A 27,875-nucleotide genomic window follows, 5' to 3' on the forward strand; every position below is an offset into this window, starting at 1 on the left:
CACGAATGTTACTCATTTTACTAACCACATGAACAAGATGATTAGGGCCATGGACACTCCTGAAGCCTCAATTGCTTCACTTTGGGAAACGTTAACTAGTTCCCCATGGTGGACAACTATCTTAATTACAATAATTCTGGTTGTTTTGTTCTTGCTGTTTGCTCCCTGCATCTGTAATTGTATAACTGGATTTGTTTCTAGCCACATGAAAGCTTTTAAATTACAAATGGTTGCTCAAACTCCTGCTACTGCTGTAGCTTCCTCCAGCTACTATTTGGGGCCCCTGGATCAGATATCCTCAATATGAGGATTAGGAGAATATGTTGCCTCACCACTTTAGGGACAACGCCCCTTGTCAGCTCGGAAGTAGTTATGGAATGAGAACGACGCCCCTTTTCCCTAGGCAACATAATTCTCCTAAAAGAAAAGGGGGGAATGAGACAGTCATTTCCTAGGCAGTTTGATAGGAAATCTAGGGGTCCCCAAGGAGAGAGGGGTCTGGAATTCTCAAGGAGGAAGAAAGGACAAACTTTTCACAGTCTTTGTAGACCAGGACCTGGGGACTGGAGTCAGATGAAAATGAGAGGGTAACAGGCAGGAAGGCCAAGGGTCTCCAAATGGAGGAAATAGCCTGCAAGTGTCAGACATTTTTCTCTCTCTTAAGCGGCAGGAGGAAACAAACTAGCAATATTTTTTCCTTCTCTATACAAATTTAAAGGGAGGTTTCTCTTAAAATACTGTGTTGCCATAATGACACCTGGTTTCGCCTAGAGATAACCAATGCCTTTTTCTTATGGAAATGTCCATCTTAAGCTATGCTAATGTGCTATGCCTTTACCCCAAACTCTGTCTCCAAGTCGGTTCCGCCTCTTGGCCCAGAACCTACTTGACAAACCAGTATGTTATTCTCAGATATTGTTCCCCTAATCTATGTAAATGAAACTATTTGTATGGTGGTCTGCCCTTCTTCAAGATTCAAGTTAATCATTTTATGGCCCAGGATAAACCATTTGGTGCCAAGGTTATCCCAAAATGCATCTTATGGGTGAGGGGCCTGGTGCCATTCTGAATTTTAAGACATTCCTTTCTTTCATTAATAGACTGCTAGTGACTATTTAACATCCAGCTGAAGACTAGCAGGGGGGTACTCTTTCTGCCCCCTTCTGATGCCTATGTCAGAAGCTTTCTCTATCTCCTTTATACTTTAATAAAACTTTATTACACAAAAGCCCTGAGCGATCAAGCCTTGTCTCTGGCCCCGGATTGAATTCTCCTCCGGGGGCCAAGAATCCCAGTGTATTCGCGTGATTCAACAACCACCTTTCAGCCGGATCCTCAACCGATCGAATGCTCTCCCACACATATGAAACCATTAATTCATGACCTGAAGCTGTTCCTGTATCTCCTCACACTTCTGCCTACAATTTTTATCTCAGTTCCTTTCTTTATCATTTTAGGAGAAATAGCTAATTAATATGCTTTTTGAAATATTTTTTGAAACTATAAAATGTCACATAAATGTTCAATCCCACAGTGTTTTATGATGCATCTTTGATTAACTTCAAGGCACCAGCATTAATTCCTACATTTATTTCCCTCTCTTGCCTTCTGGCATCTGTTCTAAAAGCCTTCTTGCTACTTCCTCCAGCCTCTGCCTTTCAGAGCAATTGCCTGCATTGAAGCACAGCTTTTCTCTCTAATTCTCTTTTAGAAACTCGGTTGTCTCTTTGAAGGTAAATGAAATTCTATTAAAATAGAGAAAATGAAATGCTGACACTTACTGAAATAACTGTGGCTCTCACTTGGCTGGAGTATTTCAAATCCCCAAAGAGATGAAAGAAAATTTCCCATTTGACATCCTTTCCTGTATTAGAAGCCCCAAATCCGTCTTCCCTGAGCATGAATATGAAAAAAACAACAAAAAAGACATTCACTGAGTTACTCACATATCCTCCAAGACTATCTGAAATAAATCCAATCTGATAGGAAAAGACAGTCTACAAGGATGAATAGCATTACCTTCTCAGCTGGCTTGGGATCAGAAAGTGGGTGTGGGTACTGTGCTCCTTGGCCAGAATCGTGCTTTTGAGCTTTGCTGCTGCCAGGAGAGACAACCCCCTCCTGGGAGCCCAGATATTTGGGTTTTGAATCAGTTCTGCTTTTAAGTTGCTCTGTGACTTGGGCAATTCATTTCAATGAATCCCTGCAAAGTTCTTCTCCTCCAGGGCTCCCTATCTTAGCATCTGCTACTGCCATGCTACCTGAGGGATATGCCAGAACCCGGAATTATCCTTGACTCCTCTTCCCTCAGGCCCTACATCCCATCACTGTCTAAGCCATCTCATCCACCCATTCCTTGCCTACCGCTATCACTCTAATCCAAGCTCCCAGCATCTCTCCTCTGGACCAGTGCAATTTCCCTGGGCTTTGTTGGGATCCAGTCCTTTCCCCAAAAGTCTTTTAAGTGCTCATCTTATTCTGTCATTGCCTTACTTCAACCTGTCAAGGATTTCTCATTACTCTTCGACAAAGATAAACCTCCATAGGCACACAAGTCCCCATCAAAGTATGTGAAAAATGGCCCACAGGCTGACCCAAACCCAAACAATTTTCAGTTATTTAAAAATTAAGAAATGTGACATAAAAATTCAGACTTCTAGCTTCTCTTGAAAATTGGATATGACTCAGCTGGTAAAGAATCCGCCTGCAATGCGAGAGACCTGGGTTTGATCCCTGGGTTGGGAAGATCCCCTGGAGAAGGGAAAGGCTACACACTTCAGTATTCTGGCTTGGAGAATTCCATGGATTGTATAGTCCATGGGGTCACAAAGAGTCAGACAGGACTGAGTGACTTTCACTGTAAATGCTATGACCTTAGTCAAGTAGAGGTTTTCCTGGTGGCTCAGATGGTAAAGATTCTACCTGTAATACAGGAGACCTGGGTTCCATCCCTGGGTTGGGAGGATACCCTGTAGAAGGGAATGGCTACCAACTGCAATATTCTTGTCTGGTAAATTCCATGGACAGAGGAGCCTGGCGGGCTACAGTCCATAGGGTCATGAAGAGTCGGACATGACTGAGCGACTAACACACACAAGAGACAGTCAAGTACCTGTCGGGGAAATAGTAGCAGTACCTGTCTACCCTCACTGGACAGGTCTACAGTCTCCTCTGAGCCTCCTCATCTTGCTCACCCTTCACTATACTCACTGTTCAGGTGTGTTGCCTTTCCAGCAGCTCCTCCCTCTCCCTCTAGGTGCTCCAGTTCCCCTAGGGTTTCTGCCTCTCAACAAATGCCAGGGCCTTCACTTATACTGTTCCCTCCACCTGGAACACCCTTCCCAACTCTGCTTCTTTCCCTCTTTCTCTCTCTCCACCACTTCCCCATCTGGATAAATCCTATTCATCCTCAAGGCATGAGTTTGAGTGTCATTTCCGCCAGAAAACCATCTCGGACCCCCTATTCTAGGACAATGCCCTACTTTTACCCCATCATGCTGATCACTGGTTAACTGTCTTTCCTGTAAGCTCCCCAAGGGCAGGGAGTAGTCTGAAATCCTCAGCTCATAACCAACAGCCACCAGCCCAACACCTGTCCCAGAGCAGAAGCTTTCTAAATATTTTCTGAATGAGTGAATCAACTTGAAACCACTGGGCTTAGTATACATACACATCAATAAGACATGACCTACTATAGGACAAAGCAGAAACAAGCGGAAATAACAGTGTGGATGGGTATGCGTAAGGTGTTCATTCTGGGGACATGCTGAACTGGTCACTGTCTGCCAGAGATGTCCCCTTGGAGAAATTTAGGCTGGAGTGGAGCTTGGGGATTTGGGACTTATGAGCATTCCTCCCCAAGGAGGACACTGGCTCATGGAGGTGGGTGACCTGTCCAAGGTCACACAGTCCCTGCAGACGGTGAGCAAGATGAAGGTACAGACTGTACCTGGCTCATGTTTACCATCAAAGCAGCTCCAGCACCCAACTGAGTGATTAGCAAGTGCACGGAGTGAGTGAATGGATGAGTGAAGGAAAAGAGAAGATAGAGGCTCAAGAAAGAGCTGAGACCTGCTCTGGACTGAATGAGACCCTGTCAGATTCATATGTTGGAATCCTCACCCCCAGGATTATAACATTAGGAAGTGGGGCCTTTGGGAGGTGATCAGGTCATGAGGATGGAGCCCTCATGAATGGGATTAATGCCTTTAGAGGAAGACACGCAAGAGATGACCTCTCTCCCCAATGTGAGGACACAGTGAGATTGTGGCTGTGGGTACAAGGCAGGATGAGCCCCTCGCCAGAAACTGACCATGTGGCCACCTTGATCTTGGACTTCTAGCCTCCAGAACTGTGAGAAATAAGTTTCTGCTGTTTATAAGTCACTAGTCTATGGTATTTTTGTTGTTATTTTTGTCAGTCACTCAGTCGTGTCTGACTCTTTGTGACCCCATGGACTGTAGCCTGCCAGACTCCTCTGTCCATGGAGTTCTCCAGGCAAGAATACTGGACTGGGTTGCCATTTCTTCCTCCAAGGGATCTTCCAGACCCAGGGATCAAATCCATGTCTTTTGTATTGCAGGCAGATTATTTACCATCTGAGCAACTGGGGAAGCCCATATAGCAGCCCCCAAAGGACTAAGACCCCTGTGGTCCTTGTCCTGGTTCTGGGGTGTGTGTCCTCAGTTACTAAGTTGCATCTGACCTTTTGTGACCCCACTGTAACCTGCCAGGCTTCTCTGTCCATGTAATTTCCCAGACAAGAATACTGGAGTGGGATGCTATTTTCTTCTTCAGAGGATCTTCCTGACTCAGGGGTCAACCCAAGTCTTCGGCATCAGTAGACAGCTTCTTGACCACTGACACCAAGGAAGTCCTGTGGTTCTGGCACCAAGCTCCTAAAACCCTTGGTATTTCCTAATTGATGAGTTTATGTCAGTGAGGTTACTTTTGGACTACACCTAAAGATGGGGGCTTGTTGCCAGGTGAATCAACCAATTAATTAGAAAGTTGGAACTTTTGGTCCCACCCTCTAGACATCTGGGAGGGGAGAGAGGCTAGAGATTGAGTTCAATGCCAATGACCAAGGTTTAATCAATCATGTCTATAGTGAAACCTCCGTTAAAACCCAAGAGGATGGGATTTGAAAGGCTTTCTGGTTGGTGAACATATTTTTAAAACATGGAAGCCTCATACCCTTTCCCTACACCTTGCCCTAGGCAGCTCTTCCATCTGGCCATTCTTGAGTTACATCCTCTTATAATAAACCATTATGGAATAAGTAAACTGGTTTCCTGAATTCTGTGAGCCACTTTTGCAAATTAATTGAACCCAAGGAGGGGTCCTGGGAACCTCTGATTTATAGCCTGTAGGTCAGAAGCACAGGTAAAGACCTGGACTTGAGATGAGCATCTGAAGCAGGTTCAGTCTGGTGGGACTGAGATCTTAAGACCTGTAGACTCTGACACTGTGTCTGGGTAGATAGTGTCAGAATCGAGTTGAAGCGTAGGACACCCGGGCTTCCCTAGTGGCTCAGCGGTAAAGAATCCACCTGCAATGCAGGAGCCTCAGGAGGAGCGAGTTCGACCTCTCTGTCGGGAAGATCCTCTGGAGAAGGGAATGGCAACCCACTCCAGTATTCTTGCCTGGGCAATCTCATGGACAGAGGATTCTGGCAGGTTAACAGTCCATGGGGTTGCAAAGAGTTGGACACAACTGAAGCGACTTAGCACACACGCACACAAGCAGGACACCCAGCAGGTGACGTAGGGAAAGGGTCCACAGGGCGTAACTGGAGTCCGAGTCTTAGTCACACTCCCAGAGAATCCAGAGGGTCCCATCTGGACTGTGTAGGATGCACCCCACATGTGGGAGTGCAGGCAGGCAGATCCAGGTTCTGGCTTCAGCTCCAACAATTTTTTTTTACTAGTTAGTTCTACCCCTTACCTCTCTCAGCTCATGTTTCCACACCTATAGATATGAGCCACTCACAAAGCAACTGTCGGGTATGAACGGCATTAAAGATGTGCTTTACTCAAGCACCATTGATATGAGCGTTTGTTAGGTTTGTTTCGGTTGCCGCCTGCCTCCTGCTGGGGGCAGCCCAGGGCAGGGTTGGTCAGCCCTCCTCTGTTCAAATGGCCAGAAGTGGTGGCCATTCAACACTGACCTTCAGCCATGGTTTATTCTCCTCCCTCCTGGTCCTCTTGGGGAAGGGGGAAGGGGATGACTCTGCTTCCTTAGGAGGCATCTTCACCATTCTCCCTCCCTCATCCTCCCCGGACACTCAGGCAGCAAGGCTGTAGATTCCATCGCCCCTCCTCTCGCTCCTCCGGGCAACTGTTTCAGTTCCCACCTCATCCTTCCCTGGCCAACAGCAAGTCCCAGCTAGGTCACTCTCCATCCTCTGACTCCTCCCCCTCTAGCCCACACCTGCCCCCTATTTTCCCAGAGCCAGCTTCTCACTCAGGTCTGGCTGGGTCACTCCCCTGCTCTAGTGTCGCCCAGGGCTCCGTACTGCCCCAGGAGGAAGCCCACTGCAGCTCCAGAACAGGTGCCTTGCCTCTCACATTCCCCGTGCCCAGTCTTCTCTCAGCCTCCGAGCCGCTCCCAGGTCTCTCATAGCGCCATTCCCATCTCAGGGCCTTTTCTTTAGTTATTCCCTTTCTCTTCAGGGTCTTCTCTCCAAACCCCTGCATCACCTGCCTAACTGCTCACCCTTCAGGGCTCAGTTTAGAGGCCACCTCTTCTGGGCAGCTCCCCTTGATCACACGCATCCCCACCCCAACCTGGGCGAGGTGTTCCTCCTTGCTGAGGCCACGCAGCAAGTACATGGTTGTGCTGGGATTTAAAGTCAGGCCTTCCTGCTTCCAAAACTGAAAGCCAACCACCAAAGACTGTGCAATTAGATATGAATGTGGGAAAGAATTCTATATTCTTTCTATTTTTTGCCATTACAAAAAAAAAAAAAAAAGCTGCAGTAAGCATTTGTGTATATATTTTTGTACAAGCCTAATTTGAATTTCCCTGGGATAAATGCCTGCTAGCACAATTGATAGGAGGTATGGTAAAGGAATTTTTAGCTTTTGAGAAACTACCAAATGCTTTTTCCTTAATGGCCATGTCATTTCACATTCTCACTAGCAATTTAAGAGTGATTCAGCTCTCTGAACGATTGCTAGAATCTGGTGCTTTTACAATACATATTTGCCAATGGATCAGTGGTAAAGAATCCGCCTGCCATGCAGGAGACACAGGAGTTGTGCATTCGATTCTTGGGTCAGGAAGATCCCCTGGAGGACGAAATGGTAACCCATTCCAGTATTCTTACCTGGAAAACAATCTCATGGATCGAGGAGCCTGGTGGGCTATAGTCCATGGGTCACAAAGAGTCAGACACAGCTGAGCAACTAAGCACATGGGTAAGAAAGACTCAGGAGTGAGGTAGAGCTGAGCCAAACACTGGAAAGATGCCCAAAATATATTAAGTGAAGACAGCAAGTAGCAGAACAATGTATTCAGTCAGTTCAGTTCAGTCGCTCAGTTGTGTCCGACTCTTTGTGACCCCATGAATCGCAGCACGCCAGACCTCCCTGTCCATCACCAACTCCCGGAGTTCACTCAAACTCACGTCCATCCAATCAGTGATGCCATCCAGCCATCTCATCCTCTGTCATCCCCTTCTCCTCCTGCCCCCAATCCCTCCCAGCATCAGAGTCTTTTCCAATGAGTCAACTCTTTGCATGAGGTGGCCAAACTACTGGAGTTTCAGCTTTAGCATCATTCCCTCCAAAAAACACCCAGGGCTGATCTCCTTTAGAATGGACTGGTTGATCTCCTTGCAGTCCAGGGGACTCTCAAGAGGGGTTGGCCAAAAAGTTCGTTTGGGTTTTCCCATAAGATATTATGGAAATATTTATGGAAATATTATGGAAAATATTCCATAAGATATTATGGAAAACCCAAACGAACTTTTTAGCCAACCCAGTGTATGACATGATTCCATAAAAAAAAAAAAAAAAAAAAAAAACCTACATGTATATAAGTTATCTAAGCAAAGTCAAAGCCTAAATGAACATAAGTAATCTCTTAACAACAGTCATTGGGTGAATGGATTCCTACATACTGTACGTTTTGAACTGGTTTGTATATTCTTTATTTCTAAAAAGATAATCAAACCCAATCAAAGAAACTCAGCAACAACTTTTCTCCAATAATAAACGAAACGCTTGAGTGCTCAAGAATTCTGAGGCTAGGGACAAGGTTTTGGAGGAAGGGCTCCCCTCTGACTGCCCTTCGTCTGGCAAGGGACACGGGGATCGGGGATGGTGACATGAACTGAGAGCGAATGTGTTTGGCGGGAAGCCGCACTTACCTTTCCCAGCAGCTCCGGGAGGCCCAGCAGTTGCCCCGCGAAGACGCCGACGCAGATGAAGATGGCGGTCACCTGCCCCAGAGAGCCGCGCACCTCCTTGGGCGAGATCTCACTCAGGTACATGGGGAGCGCGCTGAGGGCGATGCCTGTGGAGGAAGCATGGCGGCCGTGACAGAGCTGTCTCCTTCCCAGAAGATGCTGGTCACGGTACCTCCTTCCCCTTGGCACTTAACAAAAAGAGCGCTGTAGCCACAGCACCAATCAATATGCTTCAAGTTAGGTTGGATTCACACCAGTTTCTAGCCTTCAGGGAACCCTTCCTGTGAAGGGCTGCCCCAGTTTATAAGCTGAGCACCTCATGCATTGCATCTCAGCCCAGGATAACTTTCTGGTTCCGCACCCAAGGCAAACACGCCTAAGGTGTAAAGAGACAGCATTATCTCCGAGGTGGCGACATAAATCAAATGCTATTTGAATTTTTATCTCCAACACACGTATTGAGATCACTGGTCCTCATGGAAAAATCAAGCGACCACAGATCAGTTTGGCACATGGTTGCTTAGGAGCAGCCGAATAAGAGGAACCTGCAGGATTCGAGTCCCACAGCCCCACTTTCCTCTCTAGGTGGCCTTAGAAGTAAACTGGCTTCTCCTGGCCTTTGCTTTCTCATCTGTGAAAGAAAGGTCATGATAACTGTCTATTCCTATTGTGGTGGGAACACTAAGACTACATACAAAGCATCTGGCTCATGTGGGGTCACTGGATGGACGTTTGGGAAACTCTTAGGTCTTCACCCTGACACAATTGCTACCCTCTAGGGGTAATTATCATTACTTCCCTGGTGTATCAGGCTTCCCGTGTAGCTCAGCTGGTAAAGAATCTGCCTGCAGTGCGGGAGACCTGGGTTCTACTCCTGGGTTGGGAAGATGCCCTGGAGAAGATAAAGGCTACCCACTCCAGTATTCTGGCCTGGAGAATTCCATGGACTGTGTAGTCCTTAGGGTTGCAAAGAGTCGGACACGACCAAGCAACTTTCACTTCACTTCACTTCCCTGGTGGCTCAGATGGTAAAGAATCTGCCTTCAATGCAGGAGACCTGGATTCAATCCCTGGATCAGGAAGATCAACCTGGAGAAGGGGATGGCTACCCACTTAAATATTCTTGCCTGGAGAATCCCATGAACAGAGGAACCTGACAGGCTACTGTCCACGGGATTGCAAAGAGTCAGACATGACTTAATGACACTAACACAAAAAGCTAATAAGGAAATGACCAGGCTAGTGGAAAAGAGGGGGCACGGATCGTGGTGAAGGACAGTAAGCCTGCCTCCTTCACAGGGCACCTGTGCAGACTGAATCCCTGGCGGCCAGGGGATGCTCAGCGGAGGGCCAGGCACACGGATGATGTCAATTAATGGAGACCTTTCTGACTTGTCCGTTGTGAAGTGATATGGAAAACTGAGATGCTGATGGCTCAACAGGTGAGGAGGTAGCTGCTGTACGATGACCAGCTCATCCCAACTTGCAAGGGACCAACCTGGCTTTAGGGCTTCCCTGGTGGCTCAGTCGTAAAGAATACGCCTGCCAAGGCATGAAACACAGGTTCTATCCCTGGGTCGGGAAGGTCCCTTGGAGGAGGAAATGGCCACCTGCTCCAGTATTCTTGCCTGGGGAATCCCATGGACAGAGGAGCCTGGTGGGCTACAGTCCATAGGATCACAGAAGAGTCCAGCACAACTTAGCGACTAAATAACGACAACATCTTGGCTTTAGCACTGAAAGTTCTGCATCCTGGGAAGATTCCGAGTTTTAGACAAACAAGGATGGCTGATTAACCGGGGCCCATGGTGCGGGCACCAAGCACCTCTCACACCTGAGTGGACCCTCTCAACCTCTGACCGCATCGCCTACCATATTTCCTGCCCCTTGCCCCCAGGTGTTCCAACCATAAGGTTTCAGGGCTCTCCAGGTTCATTCTGATCGTGGGACACCAGGCTTCGCTGCTGTTTCTCCCAAGTGCTCTGTCCTCACAGCTCCATGGGTGGATGCTCTCCTATCCATCCCATCTCAGCTCAGCCTCACTTCCTCCTGTTAATGGGACCTAATGAGACCCAAGGGGGTCCTTTGTAGACGTAGCCAGGTTAAGGTGAGGTCACACTGGATTAGGGTGGGCCCTCGACCCAGTGACTGGTGTCCTTACCAGGTGGTAAGACACTTGGAGACACAAAGGGAAGAGGGGCACTTGAAGATGGAGCAGAGACTGGAGTGATGGGTCCACAAGCCAGGGAATGCAACACCAGAAGCCAGGAGAGAACGTGAAATAGACTCCAGCCTCAGAGCCCCTGAAGGGACCAATTCTGCAGATACCTTGATTTTGGACTCCTGGCCCCTAGAACTCTTTTAAGCCCCCCAGTTTGGTGACTGCAACCACAGGAGATTGCCACAGCTCCTCACAAGGCCTTCCCTCTGGAAATCAACCCCTCCCCATCACTCTTATGTCCAGTCTTATGTTCCTTGTGTCATCTAGTGCTTTTTGAAAGTTATCTTGTTCAGTATTTACAGTGGACCCTTGAACAACACGGGCTTGAACCACACAGGTCCACTTAGATTTAAAAAGAAAAAAAACTTGTCTGCTGTGCCAGATCCTAGAGGCAAGCACACAGGATCTTTAGCTGTGGCGTGCAAACTCTTAGTTGCGACTTGTGGATCTAGTTCCCCGACCAGGGATTGAACCCGGGCTCCCTGCATTGCAAGTTTGGAGCCTTAGCCACTGGACCACCAGGAAAGTCCCCTGGAAAGTTCTTAATGTAGCAGATGTGGGCTTGCACCTCTGGGAGTGTGGGCAGCCCTGGGAAGGCGGTGGAAGGAGCCTGTCCACCACAATCTTCTACAAATACGTTTGCACCCTGATCTCAACTTTACAATCTGCATGGATTCAGCCTCCAATCCATGCTGCACCGTGTTTGTTGCAGTGTCAAAATAGTGTGTTTATTTTTGCTCCAAGCCTTCTGGAAATAGGACACTTTAGGCAGGTGTCCGACATTTTCTGTGATGGTTCCAAATATTGCCTCTGAGAACCCAGTTAGAGCAGCACAACCTCCTGAAAATCCTCTGGGCTTCTCATTTGGCTTTAAATTATGTATTTTGAGCAAGACAGCAACTCATCTCATGACCAGCAATTTTCGTTTCTTTCTGACCCACTGCCTCACCTTAAGTGCCCTCATATTCCAGTCTCTGCTTTGAGAGGGTCTGGTGAGAATAAATGACATGCAGCTTCTACATCTTGGCTCAGCAGCAACAGGCCATGTTCCAGGAGTCAGAAAGAGTGTGTCTCCCCCCACCCACTTCTTGATTTTACATTTTTCTACTGCTTTTGGAAAAGTTTACAGGACAAGAAGTCCAAAAGATGTTTGTCTTGAATATGTGGGTTTATAAAAAATGGCATCTCTTTTCAAATCCATCTTATTTTTAATTAAGGAAATTCAGAGACCATCCAGTTATGTGTAATGAGTAAGTGTCAGCTCCCCCAGACTAGCTAGACAGGCGAAGTAGCAGGAAAGAGGCTAAGTGGATAAAATACAAAACTTCCAGGAAGACAGGCTTCAGAGGACTCCATCAGGAAAGGACTTTCAGATGCTCCCATCTCACCACCCTTCCTCCTGAGCAGGCAGAGACTTCAAAACCAGACCATCTGTCCAAATCTTGAATCTGCATCTTATTGTTCATTCATTCAGTCCTGTCTGACTCTGTGACCCCATGGACTGCAACTTGCCAAGCTTTGCTATCCTTCACTGCCCCCCAGAATTTGCTGTAACTCATGTCCGTTGAGTCGGTGATGCCATCCAAGCATCCCATCCTCTGTCACCCCCTTCTTCTGCCTTCAATCTTTCCCAGCCTCAGGGTCTTTTCCAATGAGTTGGCTCTTCCTATCAGGTGGCCAAAGTACTGGAGTTTCAGCTTCAACATCAGTCCTTCCAATGAATGAACACCCAGGACTGACTGATCTCCTTTAGGATGGACTGGTTGGATCTTCTTGTAGTCCAAGGGACTCTCAAGAGTCTTCTCCAGCACCACAGTTCAAAAGCCTCAATTCTTCAGCACTCAGCCTTCTTTATGGTCCAACTCTCACATCCATACATGACTATCTTGTTAACAGAATAAAAATGATAACAGCAACAATAATGGCAATGATACTATTACTGGTGTGAGGAAGTAACAGGGCCTGGAATGTACTCACTGTGCACGCACGGCACACCATTAAATTTTACATTCCCTAGCAAGGAAAGTTTAGGGGTACTTTGTCCTTTCACATATGAGACAAAGAGGCTAAGACAGGAAAGCAGACTGCTGCCATCCATGCTCCCTGTGTCCACATCCTTGGGTGGCTGGACGTTTCTCACCCTGACTCTGCACCTGGCCATAGCACTCACCTCAGCCAGTGGGACTCTAGCAAGTGTGTCCAAGCAGACTTGACAAGTGCTCAAAGACGGGACTTGCCCCTCTTGCTGCTCATTGGAATCCCAAAAATCTCCCTGGAAGAGGCTTCGCCACACTATTTAGGGATGAGAGACCACATGGAGCAGAGACGAGCCAGCCCTTGGGATCCCAGGACCAGCCCACCTGCCGTCCACCAAACAAGTGCATGAGGACATCCAAAATCATCCAGCCGTGGACCAGCCCGCAGCCAACCTCAGCCATGGGGGAGAGCCCAGCAGGGCCGCCAGATCAGAGCAGCCCCAAGGACCCTCAAACTGTAGGTTCAGCAAAATGCCTATTGCCTTAAACCATTATGGTTCTGCTTTTTTTTTTTTCTTTTATTGCAGAAAAACCTAACTGATACAGACAAGGTGATGAAATTAACCTCGTTAATTCAGAATCCAGGCCATCTTAATTCACAGCCTTCACCCTTGATCACTTTGCTGTCTCACATCTCTGAGCCTCAGGGTCCTCACGTGCAAAATTACAACAAAATAGCCTTTCATTAACTACAGTTGACTTACAATATTGTATTAGTCTCAGGTGCACAAACATGATAGTGATTCAACATGTTTATACATTACAAAATGATCACGGCTAAGTCAGTTTACGATCTGTCATCATACAAAGTTGTTATAATAGCGCTGACTGTACCCTCTATGATGTACAGTCCATCCCATGACTTTTTATTTTATAACTGGAATTTTGTACCTCTTAATCTGCCTCACCCATTTTGCCCAGTTCCCCCGCCTCCTCCCCTCTGGCAGCCATCCATTTTTCTCTGTATCTGTGAATCTATTTCTGTTTTGTTATGTTTGTTCAGTTGGATACGACTGAAGTGACTTAGCTTGCATGCACAGGTACATTTGTTCATTTCTTCTGTTTGTTAGATTCCAATAAGTGAACACATACAGTATTTGTCTTTCTCTGTCTGACTTACTTCATTTAGCATAATATCCTCTGGCTCACAGGCCATTAAGTACAGTCTACAGGGACTTCCCTGGTGGTACAGTGGATAAGAATCAGCCTACCAACGCAGGGGACGTGGGTTTGATCCCTGGTCTGGGAAGATTTCACATGTAGAGAAAATCTAAAGCCTGTGCGCCAAAACTACTGAAATTATTGAAGCCCTGCACCGCAACAAAGAGCAGTCCCTGCTCTCCAAAACTAGAGAGAGCCTGCATGCAGCAACAAAGACCCAGCACAACCCAAAATAAATAAATAAATAAGCTTATCATTAAAAAAACAGTCTACCGTCCAAATTTATCACCAGGGATGTTAGTTTACGAAATCCTGTTCTTTTCTAATATAAGCATTAATATCCATACCTTCTCCTCTAACTGCATCCAACAAAGTGTGATATGCTGTATTTTCATGATCATTCCATTAAAAGTATTTTAAGTTTCCCTCGTAACCTCCTCTTTGACTCATGTCATATTTAGAGGTGTGCTTTTATTATTTTCCAAATTTAGAAGGGGAGTTTCCTAAATATTGTTTGTGATTTCTTATTTAATTGCATTGTGGTCAGAGAATGGCAACCCACTCCAGTGTTCTCGCCTGGAGAATCCCAGGGACAGGGGAGCCTGGTGGGCTGTTGTCTCTGGGGTCTCACAGAGTCGGACACAACTGAAGCGACTTAAGAGCAGCAGCAGCAGAGAATGGAGTTATATACGATTTCAATCTTTTCAAAGTTATTGAAGCTTGTTTTATGCCCAGCATTTGGTCCATCATGGTGAATAAACCAGGGCTGTTGGAAAAAAAATAACAGCCTCTCAGCGTTAGTAGCAGCACATCAAAGGTGAAGGTGTCCATGAACCTATTGGTCAGTTGGAAAATTCTGCATGAACACCAGCCAGGATTCTTTCCAGTTAACATTCTTTCTATGGGTTTCTCCCTTCTACTTGAATGCCAAGACAGAAGACTGAGACTTTGGATTATTGTACAGTCCTGAATTATTTCCCGCCAGCAGAGCAATGAAGGTAAGTGAAGTCTCTTCCTCCCTGACCTCCTACCAGGCTCCTCACTTTCCTGCTTTATCATTCATGTCACTCATAACGCCTGCTGCCCTCAGCTTATAAGAGGAGGATGAGGAAGGGAATTAGCCCTTAACGAGTTCATACTGGGTTCCAGCTGCATCTGGCAGTTCACCAATCTGTGAAAAGTGAAAGTATCAGTCCCTCAGTTGTGTCTGACTTTTTTGTGACTTCATGGACTGTAGCCCACCAAGTTCCTCTGTCCATGGGATTTTCCAGGCAAGAATACAGGAGTAGGTCATCATTCCCTTCTCCACGGGATCTTCTCGACCCAGGGATCAAACTCGGGTCTCCTGTATTGCAGGCAGATTGTTTACAGTCTGAGCCCCTAGGAAATCCCTGTTTATTTATCTGTCTACCTTTCTATCTATCTCTCTATTGGGTTGGCCAAAAAGTTCATCTGGATTTTCCCATAAGGTGGTATGGAAAATCCAAACAAACTTTTTGGCCAACCCTATATCCATCTATCTGCACTCCTCCTGACTAACCAAGCTCCACCACAGTGGCCTCCTGCTTCTCCCTTGAACTTGCCAAGCACATTTCTGCTTCAGAGCCACTGCCCTCTTCTCCACCAGGAACACAGTTCTCCCAATATTCATTTGTCCCTTCCCCTTGGTTTATCCTGTCTCTGCTCATTTATTTCCTTCTCTGAGCAGCCTTCCCTGAATCCTATTTAAAATAGCCTTTGCTATCTTCCTGCTCTGCTTCATTTTCTTCCTAGGGCTTGTCACTATCTGCCTTATATATCTAGTTACATATCTTTCCCCCCACCAGAATGTAAGCTCTGGGTGTAGGGACTGGGGTTTCCTGTTCACCACTGTGTCCGCAGCGTAGAACACCAGGCACAGCATGTGCTCTGAAAACGCTTGGGGCATAAAAGAAAGAATGAATGAGTCAGAGGCCCAGACAGGAAACAACCCTCATAAAAACTCCCTGACATAAAAACCCACAGACCTCTTGGGATGTGAATTTTATGGTGAAGATGACAAACAGAACATACGATGTGCAGAAAACCATCCCTGTCTTTGGTATCGGTTTGGGATCATCCCAGTCAACACTTCTCTATTAGAGGAGCATCGTGGGTAGGTGGTCCATCCCATGGGGCTGCCCCACTCCATGCTGGATTCTTGCATCCTCATGCATGCGTGTGTGCTAAGTTGCTTTAGTCGTGTCCAACTCTTTGCGACCATATGGACTGCAGCCTGCCAGGCTCCTCTGCCCGTGGGCTTCTCCAGGCAAGAATACTGGAGTGGTTTGGCATGTTCTCCTCCAGGGAATCTTCCTGACCCAGGGATTGAACCCAGGTCTCCTGCATCTCCTGCATTGGCAGCTGGGTTCTTTATCACTAGCACCACCTGGGAAGCCCTCTTGCATCCTCGGTTTCTGCCAATTCAGTATCAGCAGGGACCCAGTCATGTGACAACCACAAAATACCCATCACATTTTGATACACACACACCACCCCACCAAGGAATGTGTTACTGCCTCCTCCTCTGACACTATGCAATCTCACCTCCATCCACACCCATGATGAAACGTCCCACGATGAGCATTTCCAAGGCTCCAGCTGGGAGAGAACAGGCCATCAGCAACGCAGCAAAAATCCCAAACCCATTGTTGACCAGCAAAGTGTTTTTCCTGGAAGAAAAAGAAAAGGTCTGATGAGGTTGCCATTGGCCTGTCCATTCCAGGAGCAAGGTCCAGACTCCTCAATGGACCCACCACCACTTTTGGCCGTGTGACCATGAGCAAAGCATTTCCTTCCTCTGGGCTCATCACTGGGGTTGATTACATCACCTCTGAAAGCATCACCAGCCCTGACCCTCTGTGGATTTCCCTGGTGTAGTGTTTTAGTCCATTGGTTCTAAGACCTTTATTTAAAATTACAAAGTCAAAAATGTGTCTTATAATCCATAAGTCAAACTAGTACAGCCACTATGGAGAACAGTGTGGAGATTCCTTAAAAAACTGGAAATAGAACTGCCATACGACCCAGCAATCCCACTGCTGGCCATACACACCAAGGAAACCAGAATTGAAAGAGACACATGTATCCCAATGTTCATCACAGCACTGTTTATAATAGCCAGGACATGGAAGCAACCTAGATGTCCATCAGCAGATGAATGGATAAGAAAGCTGTGGTACATATACACAATGGAGTATTACTCAGCCATTAAAAAGAATACATTTGAATCAGTTCTAATGAGGTGGATGAAACTGGAGCCTATTATACAGAGTGAAGTAAGTCAGAAAGAAAAACACCAATACAGTATACTAACGCATATATATGGAATTTAGAAAGATGGTAACAACAACCCTGTATGCGAGACAGCAAAAGAGACGCAGATGTATAAAACAGTCTTTTGGACTCTGTGGGAGTGGGAGGGGGGGATGATTTGGGAGAACGGCATTAAAACATGTATAATGTCATATAAGAAATGAATCTCCAGTCCAGGTTCGATGCAGGATACAGGAAGCTTGGGGCTGGTGCACTGGGATGACCCAGAGGGATGGTATGGGGAGGGAGGTGGGAGGGGGTTCAGGATGGGGAACAGGTGTACACCTGTGGCAGATGCATGTTGATGTATGGCAAAACCAATACAATACTGTAAAGTAAAAAAAATAATAAAAAAATTTTTTTAAATAAAAAAATATATTTCAATAAATAGGACAAGGTAGATCTTACCTTTTAACTAGACTTACATTGTTTTTATTCATAACCTGTTACTTTGCAGATGTATGTTTTTAAAATGTTAAGTAGATTTAATTTTTTGCAACCTTTGTGTTTTTTCTGGTATCTTCACTATCCCTCTAGGCAATAGCACCATAGCTAAAATTATACAGATATGTGACTTCTTCAAACTTGTTAATACATGTTGAATATTTTGCTGATAAAGCCAATCTTTAATAATATGAAATAGCTAACGCATGTGTACATGCTCAGTCGCTTCAGTCATGTCCAACTCTTTGCGACCCTATTGTAGCCCACCAGGCTCCTCTGTCCACGGGATTATCGAAGCAACAATACTGGAGTATGTTGCCATGCCCTTCTCCAGGGGATCTTCCCAATCCAGGGATCAAACCCGCATCATTTATGTCTCTTACATTGGTAGGCAGGTTCTTTACCACTAGTGCCACCTGGGAAGACAGAAATAGCTAATCGTATGTAACTAAAAAATTAAAGTGGAAAATTAAAAAAAAAAATCCGTGAGTCAGAGGTCAGATAGGAAAATGAAAATCACTGTAGTTAGTTTAACCAATTTAATTGGTTAAATTAGTTAACCAATTTAACATTGGGAATTGGTTAAGCAAGTAGCAGGGCGTGGAGATGTCGAAAGGGGGACCTCTGAAGTGGGTGTGCTATCCTGTGCTGCTGATACCTTAGGGGCTTGGAAGGGAGCCCCCTCAGGGGGCTAAAATCTTCAGAAGTGGTCTCTGATCCAATGGGGTCATTCCATCTCATTAAAAGAAAGTGAAAGTGAAGGTCGCTCAGTCTGGTCCGACCCTTTGCAACCCCATGGACTGTATAGTCCATGGAATTCTCCAGGTCAGAATACTGGAGTGGGTAGCCTTTCCCTTCTCCAGGGGATCTTCCCATCTCAGGAATCGAACCCAGGTCTCCCGCATTGCAGGTGGATTCTTTGCCAACTGAGCTATGAGGGAAGCATCTCACTAAAGCCTCAACTCAAATGCAATCTCCTGACACCCTTTGATATGACTGCTTTCCCCAGTTGCACAGCCCATCCTCTCACCCTGTTCTAGCCTCTCCACAGCCCCAGTATTACAGGAAATTATCCTCCTGTTACTTGTTTTATGCTAGCTGTCCATCTTCCTGTACTAGAATGTAAGCACTAGGGGGCAGAGACTTTGTCTTGTCACTGGATCCCCAGCAAGTACACCAGTTCCTGACACAGGCAGGTGACCCATATATATTTGCTGCATAACTGAAGGAATGAATCTAGGAGTCAGGTCACGTGGACCCCGCTTGCCCTACATGGCACAGCTCTGATCTGCCATGAATCTCACTTTAGCTTCCACATCTGTGGGCTGCAGAGCTGCTATTCTCCTGAACCCACCTCCAGTAATGTTCCTGCTTGGACAGCTCATACTAATTGAACAACTTTGGAAAGATTTCTTACTCTCTCAGTCTTGACTTGATTTACTCCCCTGTAAAATGAATATAATAACGTCTATCTTGTAAGGATTCTGTGAGAAAGATTTATGCAAAGTGCCTAGGATGTCACCTGGAACGTATTCAGAGACTCAATAAAGTAAAATAAACAAACAAACCATGATGATAGCTAACATTCAGAGAGTCCTTATGATGTGCCAGGCACTAAGTCCTTTATACTCATTGAAGACCCTGTAAGTTAGGTGATTTGCTACTGTATTTCCCACATGAAGAAACAGATCTAGAAACTAGGATTTGGCCAAGGTCACACAGGGCTTCCCTGATAGCTCAGTTGGTAAAGAATCCACCTACAATGCAGGAGACCCCTGTTTGATTCCTGGGTGGGGAAGATCCTCTGGAGAAGGGAAATGCTACCCACTCCAGTATTCTTGGGCTTCCCTGGTAGCTCAGCTGGTAAAAAATCTGCCTGCAATGTGGGAGACCTGGGTTTGATTGCTGGGTTGGGAAGATCCTCTGGAGAAGGGAACAGCTACCCACTCTAGTATTCTGGCCTGGAGAATTCCATGGACTGTATAGTCCATGGATTCGCAGAGTTGGACATGACTGAGCAACTTTCACTTTCTTTCTTTCTTCAAGGTCACAAGCTATTCAGTGGGATATTTGGCATTCCAGAATCCAGAATACTAAGCTGTTTGCAATAGTGGCTACCACTTATACTCTCATTCACTCATTCTTTCAACAGTCTTTTTTTCATTCAGCTGACATGTATTCACTCAGCACATGTTTGAAGCTGGACTGGGTGCTGAGCATCATTCTATGTTCTGGCACACAGCCATGAATGTGGCTAAGTCCCTGCTTTTATGCTTCTCTTAATAAACACGTAAAATTAAAACATGTGGAGCATATCAGCTGGTGAGAAATGTTGTAGAGAACATGAGAGCGGGGGAGGGAGTGCAATTTTACACAGAGTGGCCAGGGAGGGCCTTGCCAAGAAGCTAACACCTGAGCACAGACTGAAGAAAGTGGGTGATTTGAAGAGCGAGAAGACGAGCTGTATGGACCCTGGGGAACAGCAATCATGGCAGAGAAGAGCCAGATGTAGACTGTTGCAGCAACATGAGTGAGGCCAGTGTGGCTGGAAGCAGAGGAGACCCAGAGAGCAAGTAGTAGAAGGTGAAAGGGGAGGGGACTGGAGCTTGTAAGGGGAGCTTGTAAGGGATCCGCAGGCCACCATGACAACTTGGGTTTCTATTTGAGTAAGAAGCGTAGCCTTTGAAGTTTCAAAGGAGAGGAGAGGCATGGCCTGATTTTAATAAGACCATTCCATCTTCTATTTTGACCATGGGATGCAGGGGTAAGTGTGGGGTCAGGGAGGCCAACAGAGAATATTGCAATAGATCAGGCAAGTGCTCACAGGGATTTGGATCAGGATGGTGGAGGGAGTGAGCCATGGCTGGATCTTGGTGTGTTTTGCAGACAGAATTGATGGAATTTGTTGATAGTGATATTGTGATTTATAGTAACAAAAATATGCAGTCTTCATCCTGGTTTCCAGCTCACAGTGCTCAATACCCTTGGAATTTCCCAAGTGATAAGAACCATGGGGGCATCTTTTGTTATAATATTTCGTCACTAGACCTCATTTCCTAAAATCGATTCAGAGCCAGAACAATGAAATCAATGTTGTGTTATTCATAACAAGCCCACAAGTGAGCTGATGTCAGTGAGGTGACTTTTGGAAAAGAACTAAGGATAGGGTGGGTTGGTTGCCAGTGGAGCCAATCATGTGACTAGAATGTTGTAACTTACAATCCCATCCTGACCTCCAGAGAGAGAGGGGCTGGAGATTGAATTCAAACATCCATGGCCAATGACTTAAACAACTATGCCTATGTAATGAAGCTTCCATAAACCCCAAAAGGACAAGGTTTGGGCAGCTTCCAGGTTGATGACCGTGAATAGATTTGGGAAGAGTGGTGCATTCAGAGAGCACGGAAGCTCCACCCATTCCCCATCCTTTGTCCCAGGTGTCTTTTCCATTGGCTGGTCCCAGTTATATCCTTCCATAATAAATCAGGGATCTACTAAGGAAAATGTTCCTGTAGGTTCTGTGAGCTGCTCTAGCAATTAATAAAACCCTAAGAGGGGCATCCTTGGAAGCTCTGATTTATAGCCGGTGATTTTGGAAAGGAAATAAGGATGGGGGGATGGTTGTTGGTGGAGTCAACCATGTGATTAGAAGATTGAAACTTTCAATCCCATCCCGACCTACAGAGAGAGGAGAGGGGCTGGAGCCTGAGTTAGAAGCATAGTTGACAACCATGACTCGCTGTTAGCATCTGGAGTTGGAAGAGGGGAGGGGAAGTCTTGCGAGACTAAACCCTTAACTTGAAAGCCAAGGCAGGGGGTCTTTGGACCCTCCAGTCCAAAGCCAGATGGTCAGAAGCTCAGGTGACAACCTGGGCCTGGGACTGGTGTCTGAACTGGGAGAGGGGCAGTTTGGTGGGACTGAGCCCTCGATATTGTAATCTGATACCATCCCTGGGTAGATAGTGTCAGAACGGAGTTGAATTATAGAACAGACAGCTGGTGTATGGAGAATGTCTTGATGATGTAGGGAATACCCCCACCCTGGCCACAGACATTGGAAACTGGTATTCAGAACCTAAAATATGGATGAGTTGGATAGAAGTGGAGAGAGGGAGAGGAGCCATGGATGTCTCCCAGGGCTTGGGTCTGAGCTCTTGCATTGGATAGAATGGTGCATTTTGTGCTACGCAGGGGATGTTAAAATCACATTCAAGTCTGACTTGAAACATTTACAAATTGGGCTGCACACCCTCTAAGCGAGTTTATCATATTAATGAACTCCTTCCCAAAATAACCCCCAGCATGACAATGTCCCAGCGAGGAGAGAAACCTTATTTGCAGATAATTCACAACGCTGACTCACTAGGGTTCAGAGACGGGGATTTTAATTATTGTTGTTACCATATTTTTCACAGGGATGAACATGCAACAGAACAAGAGGGACCAGCACCATGCTGTTTCTGAGAGCAGAACCCCAGTGCCCTCTGGGACCCCCAACTGCATACACCTGGTTCCGTACTTTGAGCTTCTCCAGTGATGTAGAATCTTCCCAGAGCAGCCCAAATCATCAGCTCTTGACAGAAAGGGGTAATGAGGAGTTTGGAGGCCATGTCCTTGAGAAATGGTCAAAGGGACTGGGGACATTCAGCCCAGATAAGAGAGGGTTCAGGGAAAGTGTGAGAGCTGCCTTCCACTATTTCACCTTGATACACAGGACTATGATCAGGAGATACAGGGAGTATGATTTCAGTTTGGATTTGGAAAGTACTTTTCATTAAGCCATAGTGAAATGGGGGAAATTGTGGAGATCCTGGTTCCTACCACTTACCCTTCCAGCAATTCTTTAGCTGACCAGCCTATAAGCCAAGATGGGATCTAGCTTCTACCATGTCCATCTCTTCCTGCTTATCCAGCTTGAATTCCAGAGTCCATCATTTTAAACATTCATATACCCTCCACTCCTTGATCCACTCACTCTTCTTCATTCTGTGTTTCTGACATAACTCCAATCCTAGTTAGATCTCAGTCTATCTTGCACATGTATACAAAGTTCATCTTGGCTGGAAAAAAAAATACATTGAATTATGTTGCCTGGTCTCACTTGAAATTCATGACCAACCAACTCAAGTAGTCTTTAAGCCCCTACCAACCATTCTAGATTTTCCTGTTTTGATTAGTCTCCTGGTCTTCTGGGGGACTATTTCAAGCATCTTCTCTCTCTTTTAATCCCCTTGTCCTGTTCCTCAGCTGGTGACCTTGCTTTATAATCTACCAAGAAAGCAGAATCAATCTGAAGAGACGGTCCACATGTTCCTTCCATGTGATTTAACCTACCAGCATCTGTGCCCATAAGCTCTGCCTTCCTTCCTGTTTCTACGGATGAACAGTCTCCACTCTTACCTGAAACCAATCCCTCCAATGACCTACTAGTTCCCCACCCGCTCTAGGACCTGCTCAAGGTTATAGCTTCAGCAACTTTCACCCCTTGCTCCTGACTATCATTTTCCCCTCCTTGCTGGAACATCTCATTAATGTGCTGCTGCAGCTCCCATCTCAAAACAAAACACAAAAAATCCTCCTGATTCTACCTCTTCCTCCATCCACCACACCATTGTCTCTGCTCCCCTTTATGGTAAAACTCCTCAAACAGATCCTTCAATAAAAAAATAAATAAATTTTAAAAAGTGGCCTGCACTCATTGTCTCCATTTCTTCTTGTTTCTTTCTCTCTTAAACCCACTCCCATGATTGTTTGCTCCTTTGTACCCTTGACATGGCTCTTGCCAAGACAACCAGCCACCTCTGTGTTGCTCAGTTCACCAGCCAGAGCTCAGGCTGGTCTTCATTCCTTGGCTGTGTTGGACCTGGTTGATCACCATCTCCTCTCCCTCACGTTGTAGATCTCATTCAATGGTAAGACTGCTCCTACCTTGTTGGGTGATCCTTAACATCTTCCCAACCCTCTGAATATTGGAGGGCTCCAGGCTCAGCTCTTGAACCTATTCCTTTGGTCTCTACCTTGTTGTTGTCCTTCAGTGGCTCAGTTGTGTCCCACTCTTTGCGAGTGGGTCACAACTCTTAGGGTCCCACTCTTTGCGAGTGGGTCACAACTCTTTGGGTCCCACTCTTTGTGACCCCATGGACTGCAACACATCATGCTTCCCTGTCCTTCACTGTCTCCTGGAGTTGGTTCAAACTCATGTCCATTGAGTCCATGACGCTATCTAATCATCTCATCGTCTGCCACCTGCTTCTCCTCTTGCCCTCAATCTTTCCCAGTGTCAGGGTCTTTTCCAATGAGTCAGCTCTTCTCATCAGGTGGCCAAAGTACTGGAGTTTCAGCTTCAGCATCAGTCCTTCCAAAGAATATTCAGTGTTGATTTCCTTTAGGATTGACTGGTTTGATCTCCTTGCTGTACAAGGGACTCTTAAGAGTCTTCTCCAACACCACAGTTCAAAAGCATCCATTTTTCAGTGCTCAGCCTTCTTTATGGTCCAGCTCTCACATCCATACATGACTACTGTCTAGCTTTGACTAGAGAGACCTTTGTCGGCAAAGTGATGCCTCTGCTTTTTAATATACTGTCTAGGTTTGTCATAGTTTTTCTTCCAAGGAGCAAGTGTCTTTTAATTTCATGACTGCAGTCACCATCCACAGTGATTTTGAAGCCCAAGAAAATGAAGTCTGGCACAGTTTCCATTTTCTTCCCCATCTATTTGCTGTGAAGTGATGGGACTGGATGCCATGATCTTATGTACCTCCTATGTAACCTTATCTCCTGGCTTCAAGTGCCACCTTTGTACTGAGGACATCTAGATTTACATCTGAGTTCTGGGCACTTCCGAGTGCTAGACTCACAAATCTCATTGTGCACTTGACATCTCCACTGGAAGGGCTAACAGACAATTCACACGTAGTAAACCTAGAACTGAGTTTCCATTCTTCCTTTCCCCCGCCAAATCTTGTTTTTATCAAGGGTTTTCCTACCTCAAAAAGCAACTGCTCAATATTCTGTAATACCCTAAATAGGAAAAGAACTTGAAAAAGAATAGATACGTGTGTAACTGAATCACTTTGCTGTACACCTGAGATTAACACAACATTGTTGATCAGCTATGCTCCAATATAAAATTAATTTAAGAAAAGCAATGCAGTCCTTGCTCCTTGCGATTCTTCAAGACAAAAATGTTAGCATTATTTTTATTTCTCTCTTAGTCCCACATAGTCCATGAGCAGGGCTTGTTTTCTCTATTCCCAAACTATTTCCAGAATGCAAACAATTCTCACTGTTTCTCACCGTGTCTCATGACAAACCTGGTGCAAAACGAATCACTTCACCTGGCTTGTGGCAGGATGTTCCTAACCAGCCTCCCTGAATCCGCTGATAAGAGCAAGCCTTTCAAAATGTGAGTCAGATCACAAATACTCCAGTAATATCCCATCTTACTCTGAGTCAAAGCTGGAGTCCCAACCCTTCCCCACAGTGTCTTCCGCTTCTGAACCCAGTGACCCCTCCTGCTTCATTTTCTACTCCTGGACTCAGCTCCAGCCATAATGACCTCCTGTCTTATCTTCAAAGGAACCAAGCCCGTTCTTCCCCCGGACCTTTGCACTTCCTGTTCCCTCTGCACAAAGTCAGTTTTGTGCACCACCAAGTGCTTGGCACATAGCAAGCTCTCCATAAATATTTGCAAAATAAATGTATGGGCAAATAAAAAGCATGCAAGCAACAGAAGGATGGGCATTTGGGGGAGTTACGGTAGAAAAAGTTCAAGCATTGAGCACTTTCCCTCCATCCTTTCATAAACCCAACAAAAGTTTATGGCTTGCCTACTGTGTTGGAGCTCCTGTGCCACATGCCGGGGCTCCTATACAGACACGGATCTTACACTGAGGAGCTCGCCTTTCAGGGGAGACAGAAATGAAACTAAATCTTTGTAACCCCAAATGCCAAGTGATATAACAGAGGGAAACACGAAGTCCTATGTAAGCTCAGAGGCCAGCATTGTTTCTGACAGATATGTGGTGGGCAGTGGGTGGAGCTAGAGTAAAGGTTTGTTATGACTTTTAACTGTCACTTCCCAGTTCATGCACGTTTAATACCAAGTGGACTATGTCCTTAAAACCAACTGATGATGCGTAAACCACGTGTACTGGAGAAGCTCCATGCTTTGTGTTTGCTGACTCCTTCTGTTTGAGACTTTGGCCTCTAGGAGGTACCAGTCACAGCCCTCAGCTTTGCAACCTGCAGTATCTCTGCACATTGTCAAATGTCTCTAATGGGGTAGAATTGGCTCCTTTTGAAGAGTCTTGACAGTTTGCAAGCTCTCTCAGGGAAGTGAGATTCATGCCTGGGGCCTGCATGAGGACTGTGGGAAGAAGTTTGTGGTGGGGATGTTCAGTAGGAACCGTATCTGTCTAAGGGGCTTAGGCCACTTTGCCCCTCCGTGGGCAGAGGCCACCTGTTCATGAAGCCAACATAGCAAGCAAGAGCTGAGAGGACAGAACACAGATGCATTTTCTTATGACATCATAGGAGCTATTGGATTCAGCTGAATTATATTTCAGCCACGTGAGCCAACCAATTCCCTCTAAAGCATAAGCCAGTCTGATATGGGTTCCTGCCATTTAAAAAGTGAGTCGGGGAGTCCTGAGTGACAGGTTCAATCCCTGGGTTGGGAAGATCCCCTAGAGAAGGAAAAGGCCACCCACTCAGGGATTCTGGCCTGGAGAATTCCATCTGGCTCTTTTGGTGCTTCCCTGGTGGCTCAGACGGCAAGACGTCTGCCTGCAATTTGGGAGACCTAGGTTCGATCCTGGGTCAGGAAGATCCCCTGGAGAATGAAATGACAATCCACTCCAGTACTCTTGTCTGGAAAATTCCATGGACGGAGGAGCCTGGTGGGCTACAGTCCATGGGGTCACAGAGAGTCAGACACAACTGAGTGACTTCACTTTCTTTCTTTCACTTTACTATGTTTGGGTGACCCCCTACTATGTCAAGGTGATGATGAGAAAATAATATGGTAGATAATAATAGCTTCTCTTCAGTGAGCTAATGGGCCATTCTCCCCCATTAATTTTCTCTAGCCCTTACAGCAGAGTAGGACTCTTGTCTCTATTCCACAGATGAGAGACCTGAGGGTCAAATGTCAACACAGCCAGGAAGTAGAAGACTCATGATTCAAGTTCACATGTGAATGCTCTAAAGACTCTACTCTCTCCACTAAACACCTCAGCATCCCCCAGGAAGTTGCTATGAGCAAGGACACAGAGCAAATGTTTGGGGGAATTTATGGATAACACAATCTTACACGAAAGAAGGCTTCACGTAGAAAATAAAAGACTGAAACACAGGGGTAGAGTGGATCTGATTGGAGAGGTTGATGTTGGGGAATTTCAACATGAAATTGATATTCACAGCAGCTGCCTTTGTATTGGGAAGAGTTTGACGTGGCCCAAATGTCTCTCAGTCAGGAGCCAGTAAGGAAATTATCATCCAGTCATACAATGGAAGACTGTTTAAGCAACTGATGTAAAAAAAAAAAAAATCTCTGTAGATATCTCTGTGGAACAGTCTCTAAGACACTGTGCTGACTCTTGTCCAATTGCTCCCACACCTAGGTCCCTTTCCACTCTCCCCTCACCTCTCTGAGCCCTGAAGCTGGTCCTCCTGAGCTGCACCAATGAGACACCTGGGTTTTCAGGCTTCTGCTTGGGTTTGACCAATGAGAGGCGCCTATGCAGGCTGGAGGGCCAGCAGAAAGAACAGCCAGAATATTTCTTCCCAGCTCCTCCTTGTTTGGACAGAAGGGTCCTGACAAAGCCTGATGCCTCCACAGCCTCAGCGCCAGCCTGTCAACCCCTCACCCAGGGATTCAATTTTCCTTGGCTTTTCCTTACCCTATTTCTGCTTTGTGTCCTTCTGGCATTATAATCTCTCCAGCTGGACTGAGTGGAATTCTGTTGCCTCCTGCAATCCTGACTCTAATACAGACATAGTATGGCCAATACAGAGGGGCCCCCACTGACCTCCCAAGAAATTTTCCGATCACCTTCACCAGGAACGTCCCCATGAGTCCACCGATGGCGAATATGGACACGGTCACAGACCATAGCAGGGTCAGAGTGTCCGAGTCTATGGGATGTCCGTGCCTTCTCTCCCACGACTCGTTGTAAAAGGCCTTGATGTACTGAAAACAAACAACAAACCTTGTTATTTCTCCCAGCTGCTCGAAGCCCATTGTATATAAACAAAATGACTTTT

General features: G+C 46.1%; 1 protein-coding gene across 8 annotated transcripts in view; it reads right to left on the minus strand.

The window, feature by feature from the left end:
• SLC2A9 (solute carrier family 2 member 9) overlaps positions 1-27,875 on the minus strand; it is a 232,815-nt gene that overhangs the window by 171,323 nt on the left and 33,617 nt on the right. For all 8 annotated transcript variants that reach the window (XR_009737120.1, XM_061420818.1, XM_061420816.1 and 5 more), the window contains 3 exons: positions 27,641-27,801; positions 16,397-16,521; positions 8,375-8,520 (listed from right to left, as the gene is read on the minus strand). Coding sequence is in view for 7 of the 8 variants with exons in the window: in XM_061420818.1 (XP_061276802.1) it covers positions 8,375-8,520; positions 16,397-16,521; positions 27,641-27,801 (432 nt within the window). In the remaining variant the exon portion in view is untranslated. The remainder of the gene's footprint in view (positions 1-8,374; positions 8,521-16,396; positions 16,522-27,640; positions 27,802-27,875) is intronic.

Source organism: Bos javanicus, chromosome 6 (genome assembly GCF_032452875.1).
Source record: "Bos javanicus breed banteng chromosome 6, ARS-OSU_banteng_1.0, whole genome shotgun sequence".
NCBI classification, from domain to species: domain Eukaryota; kingdom Metazoa; phylum Chordata; class Mammalia; order Artiodactyla; family Bovidae; genus Bos; species Bos javanicus.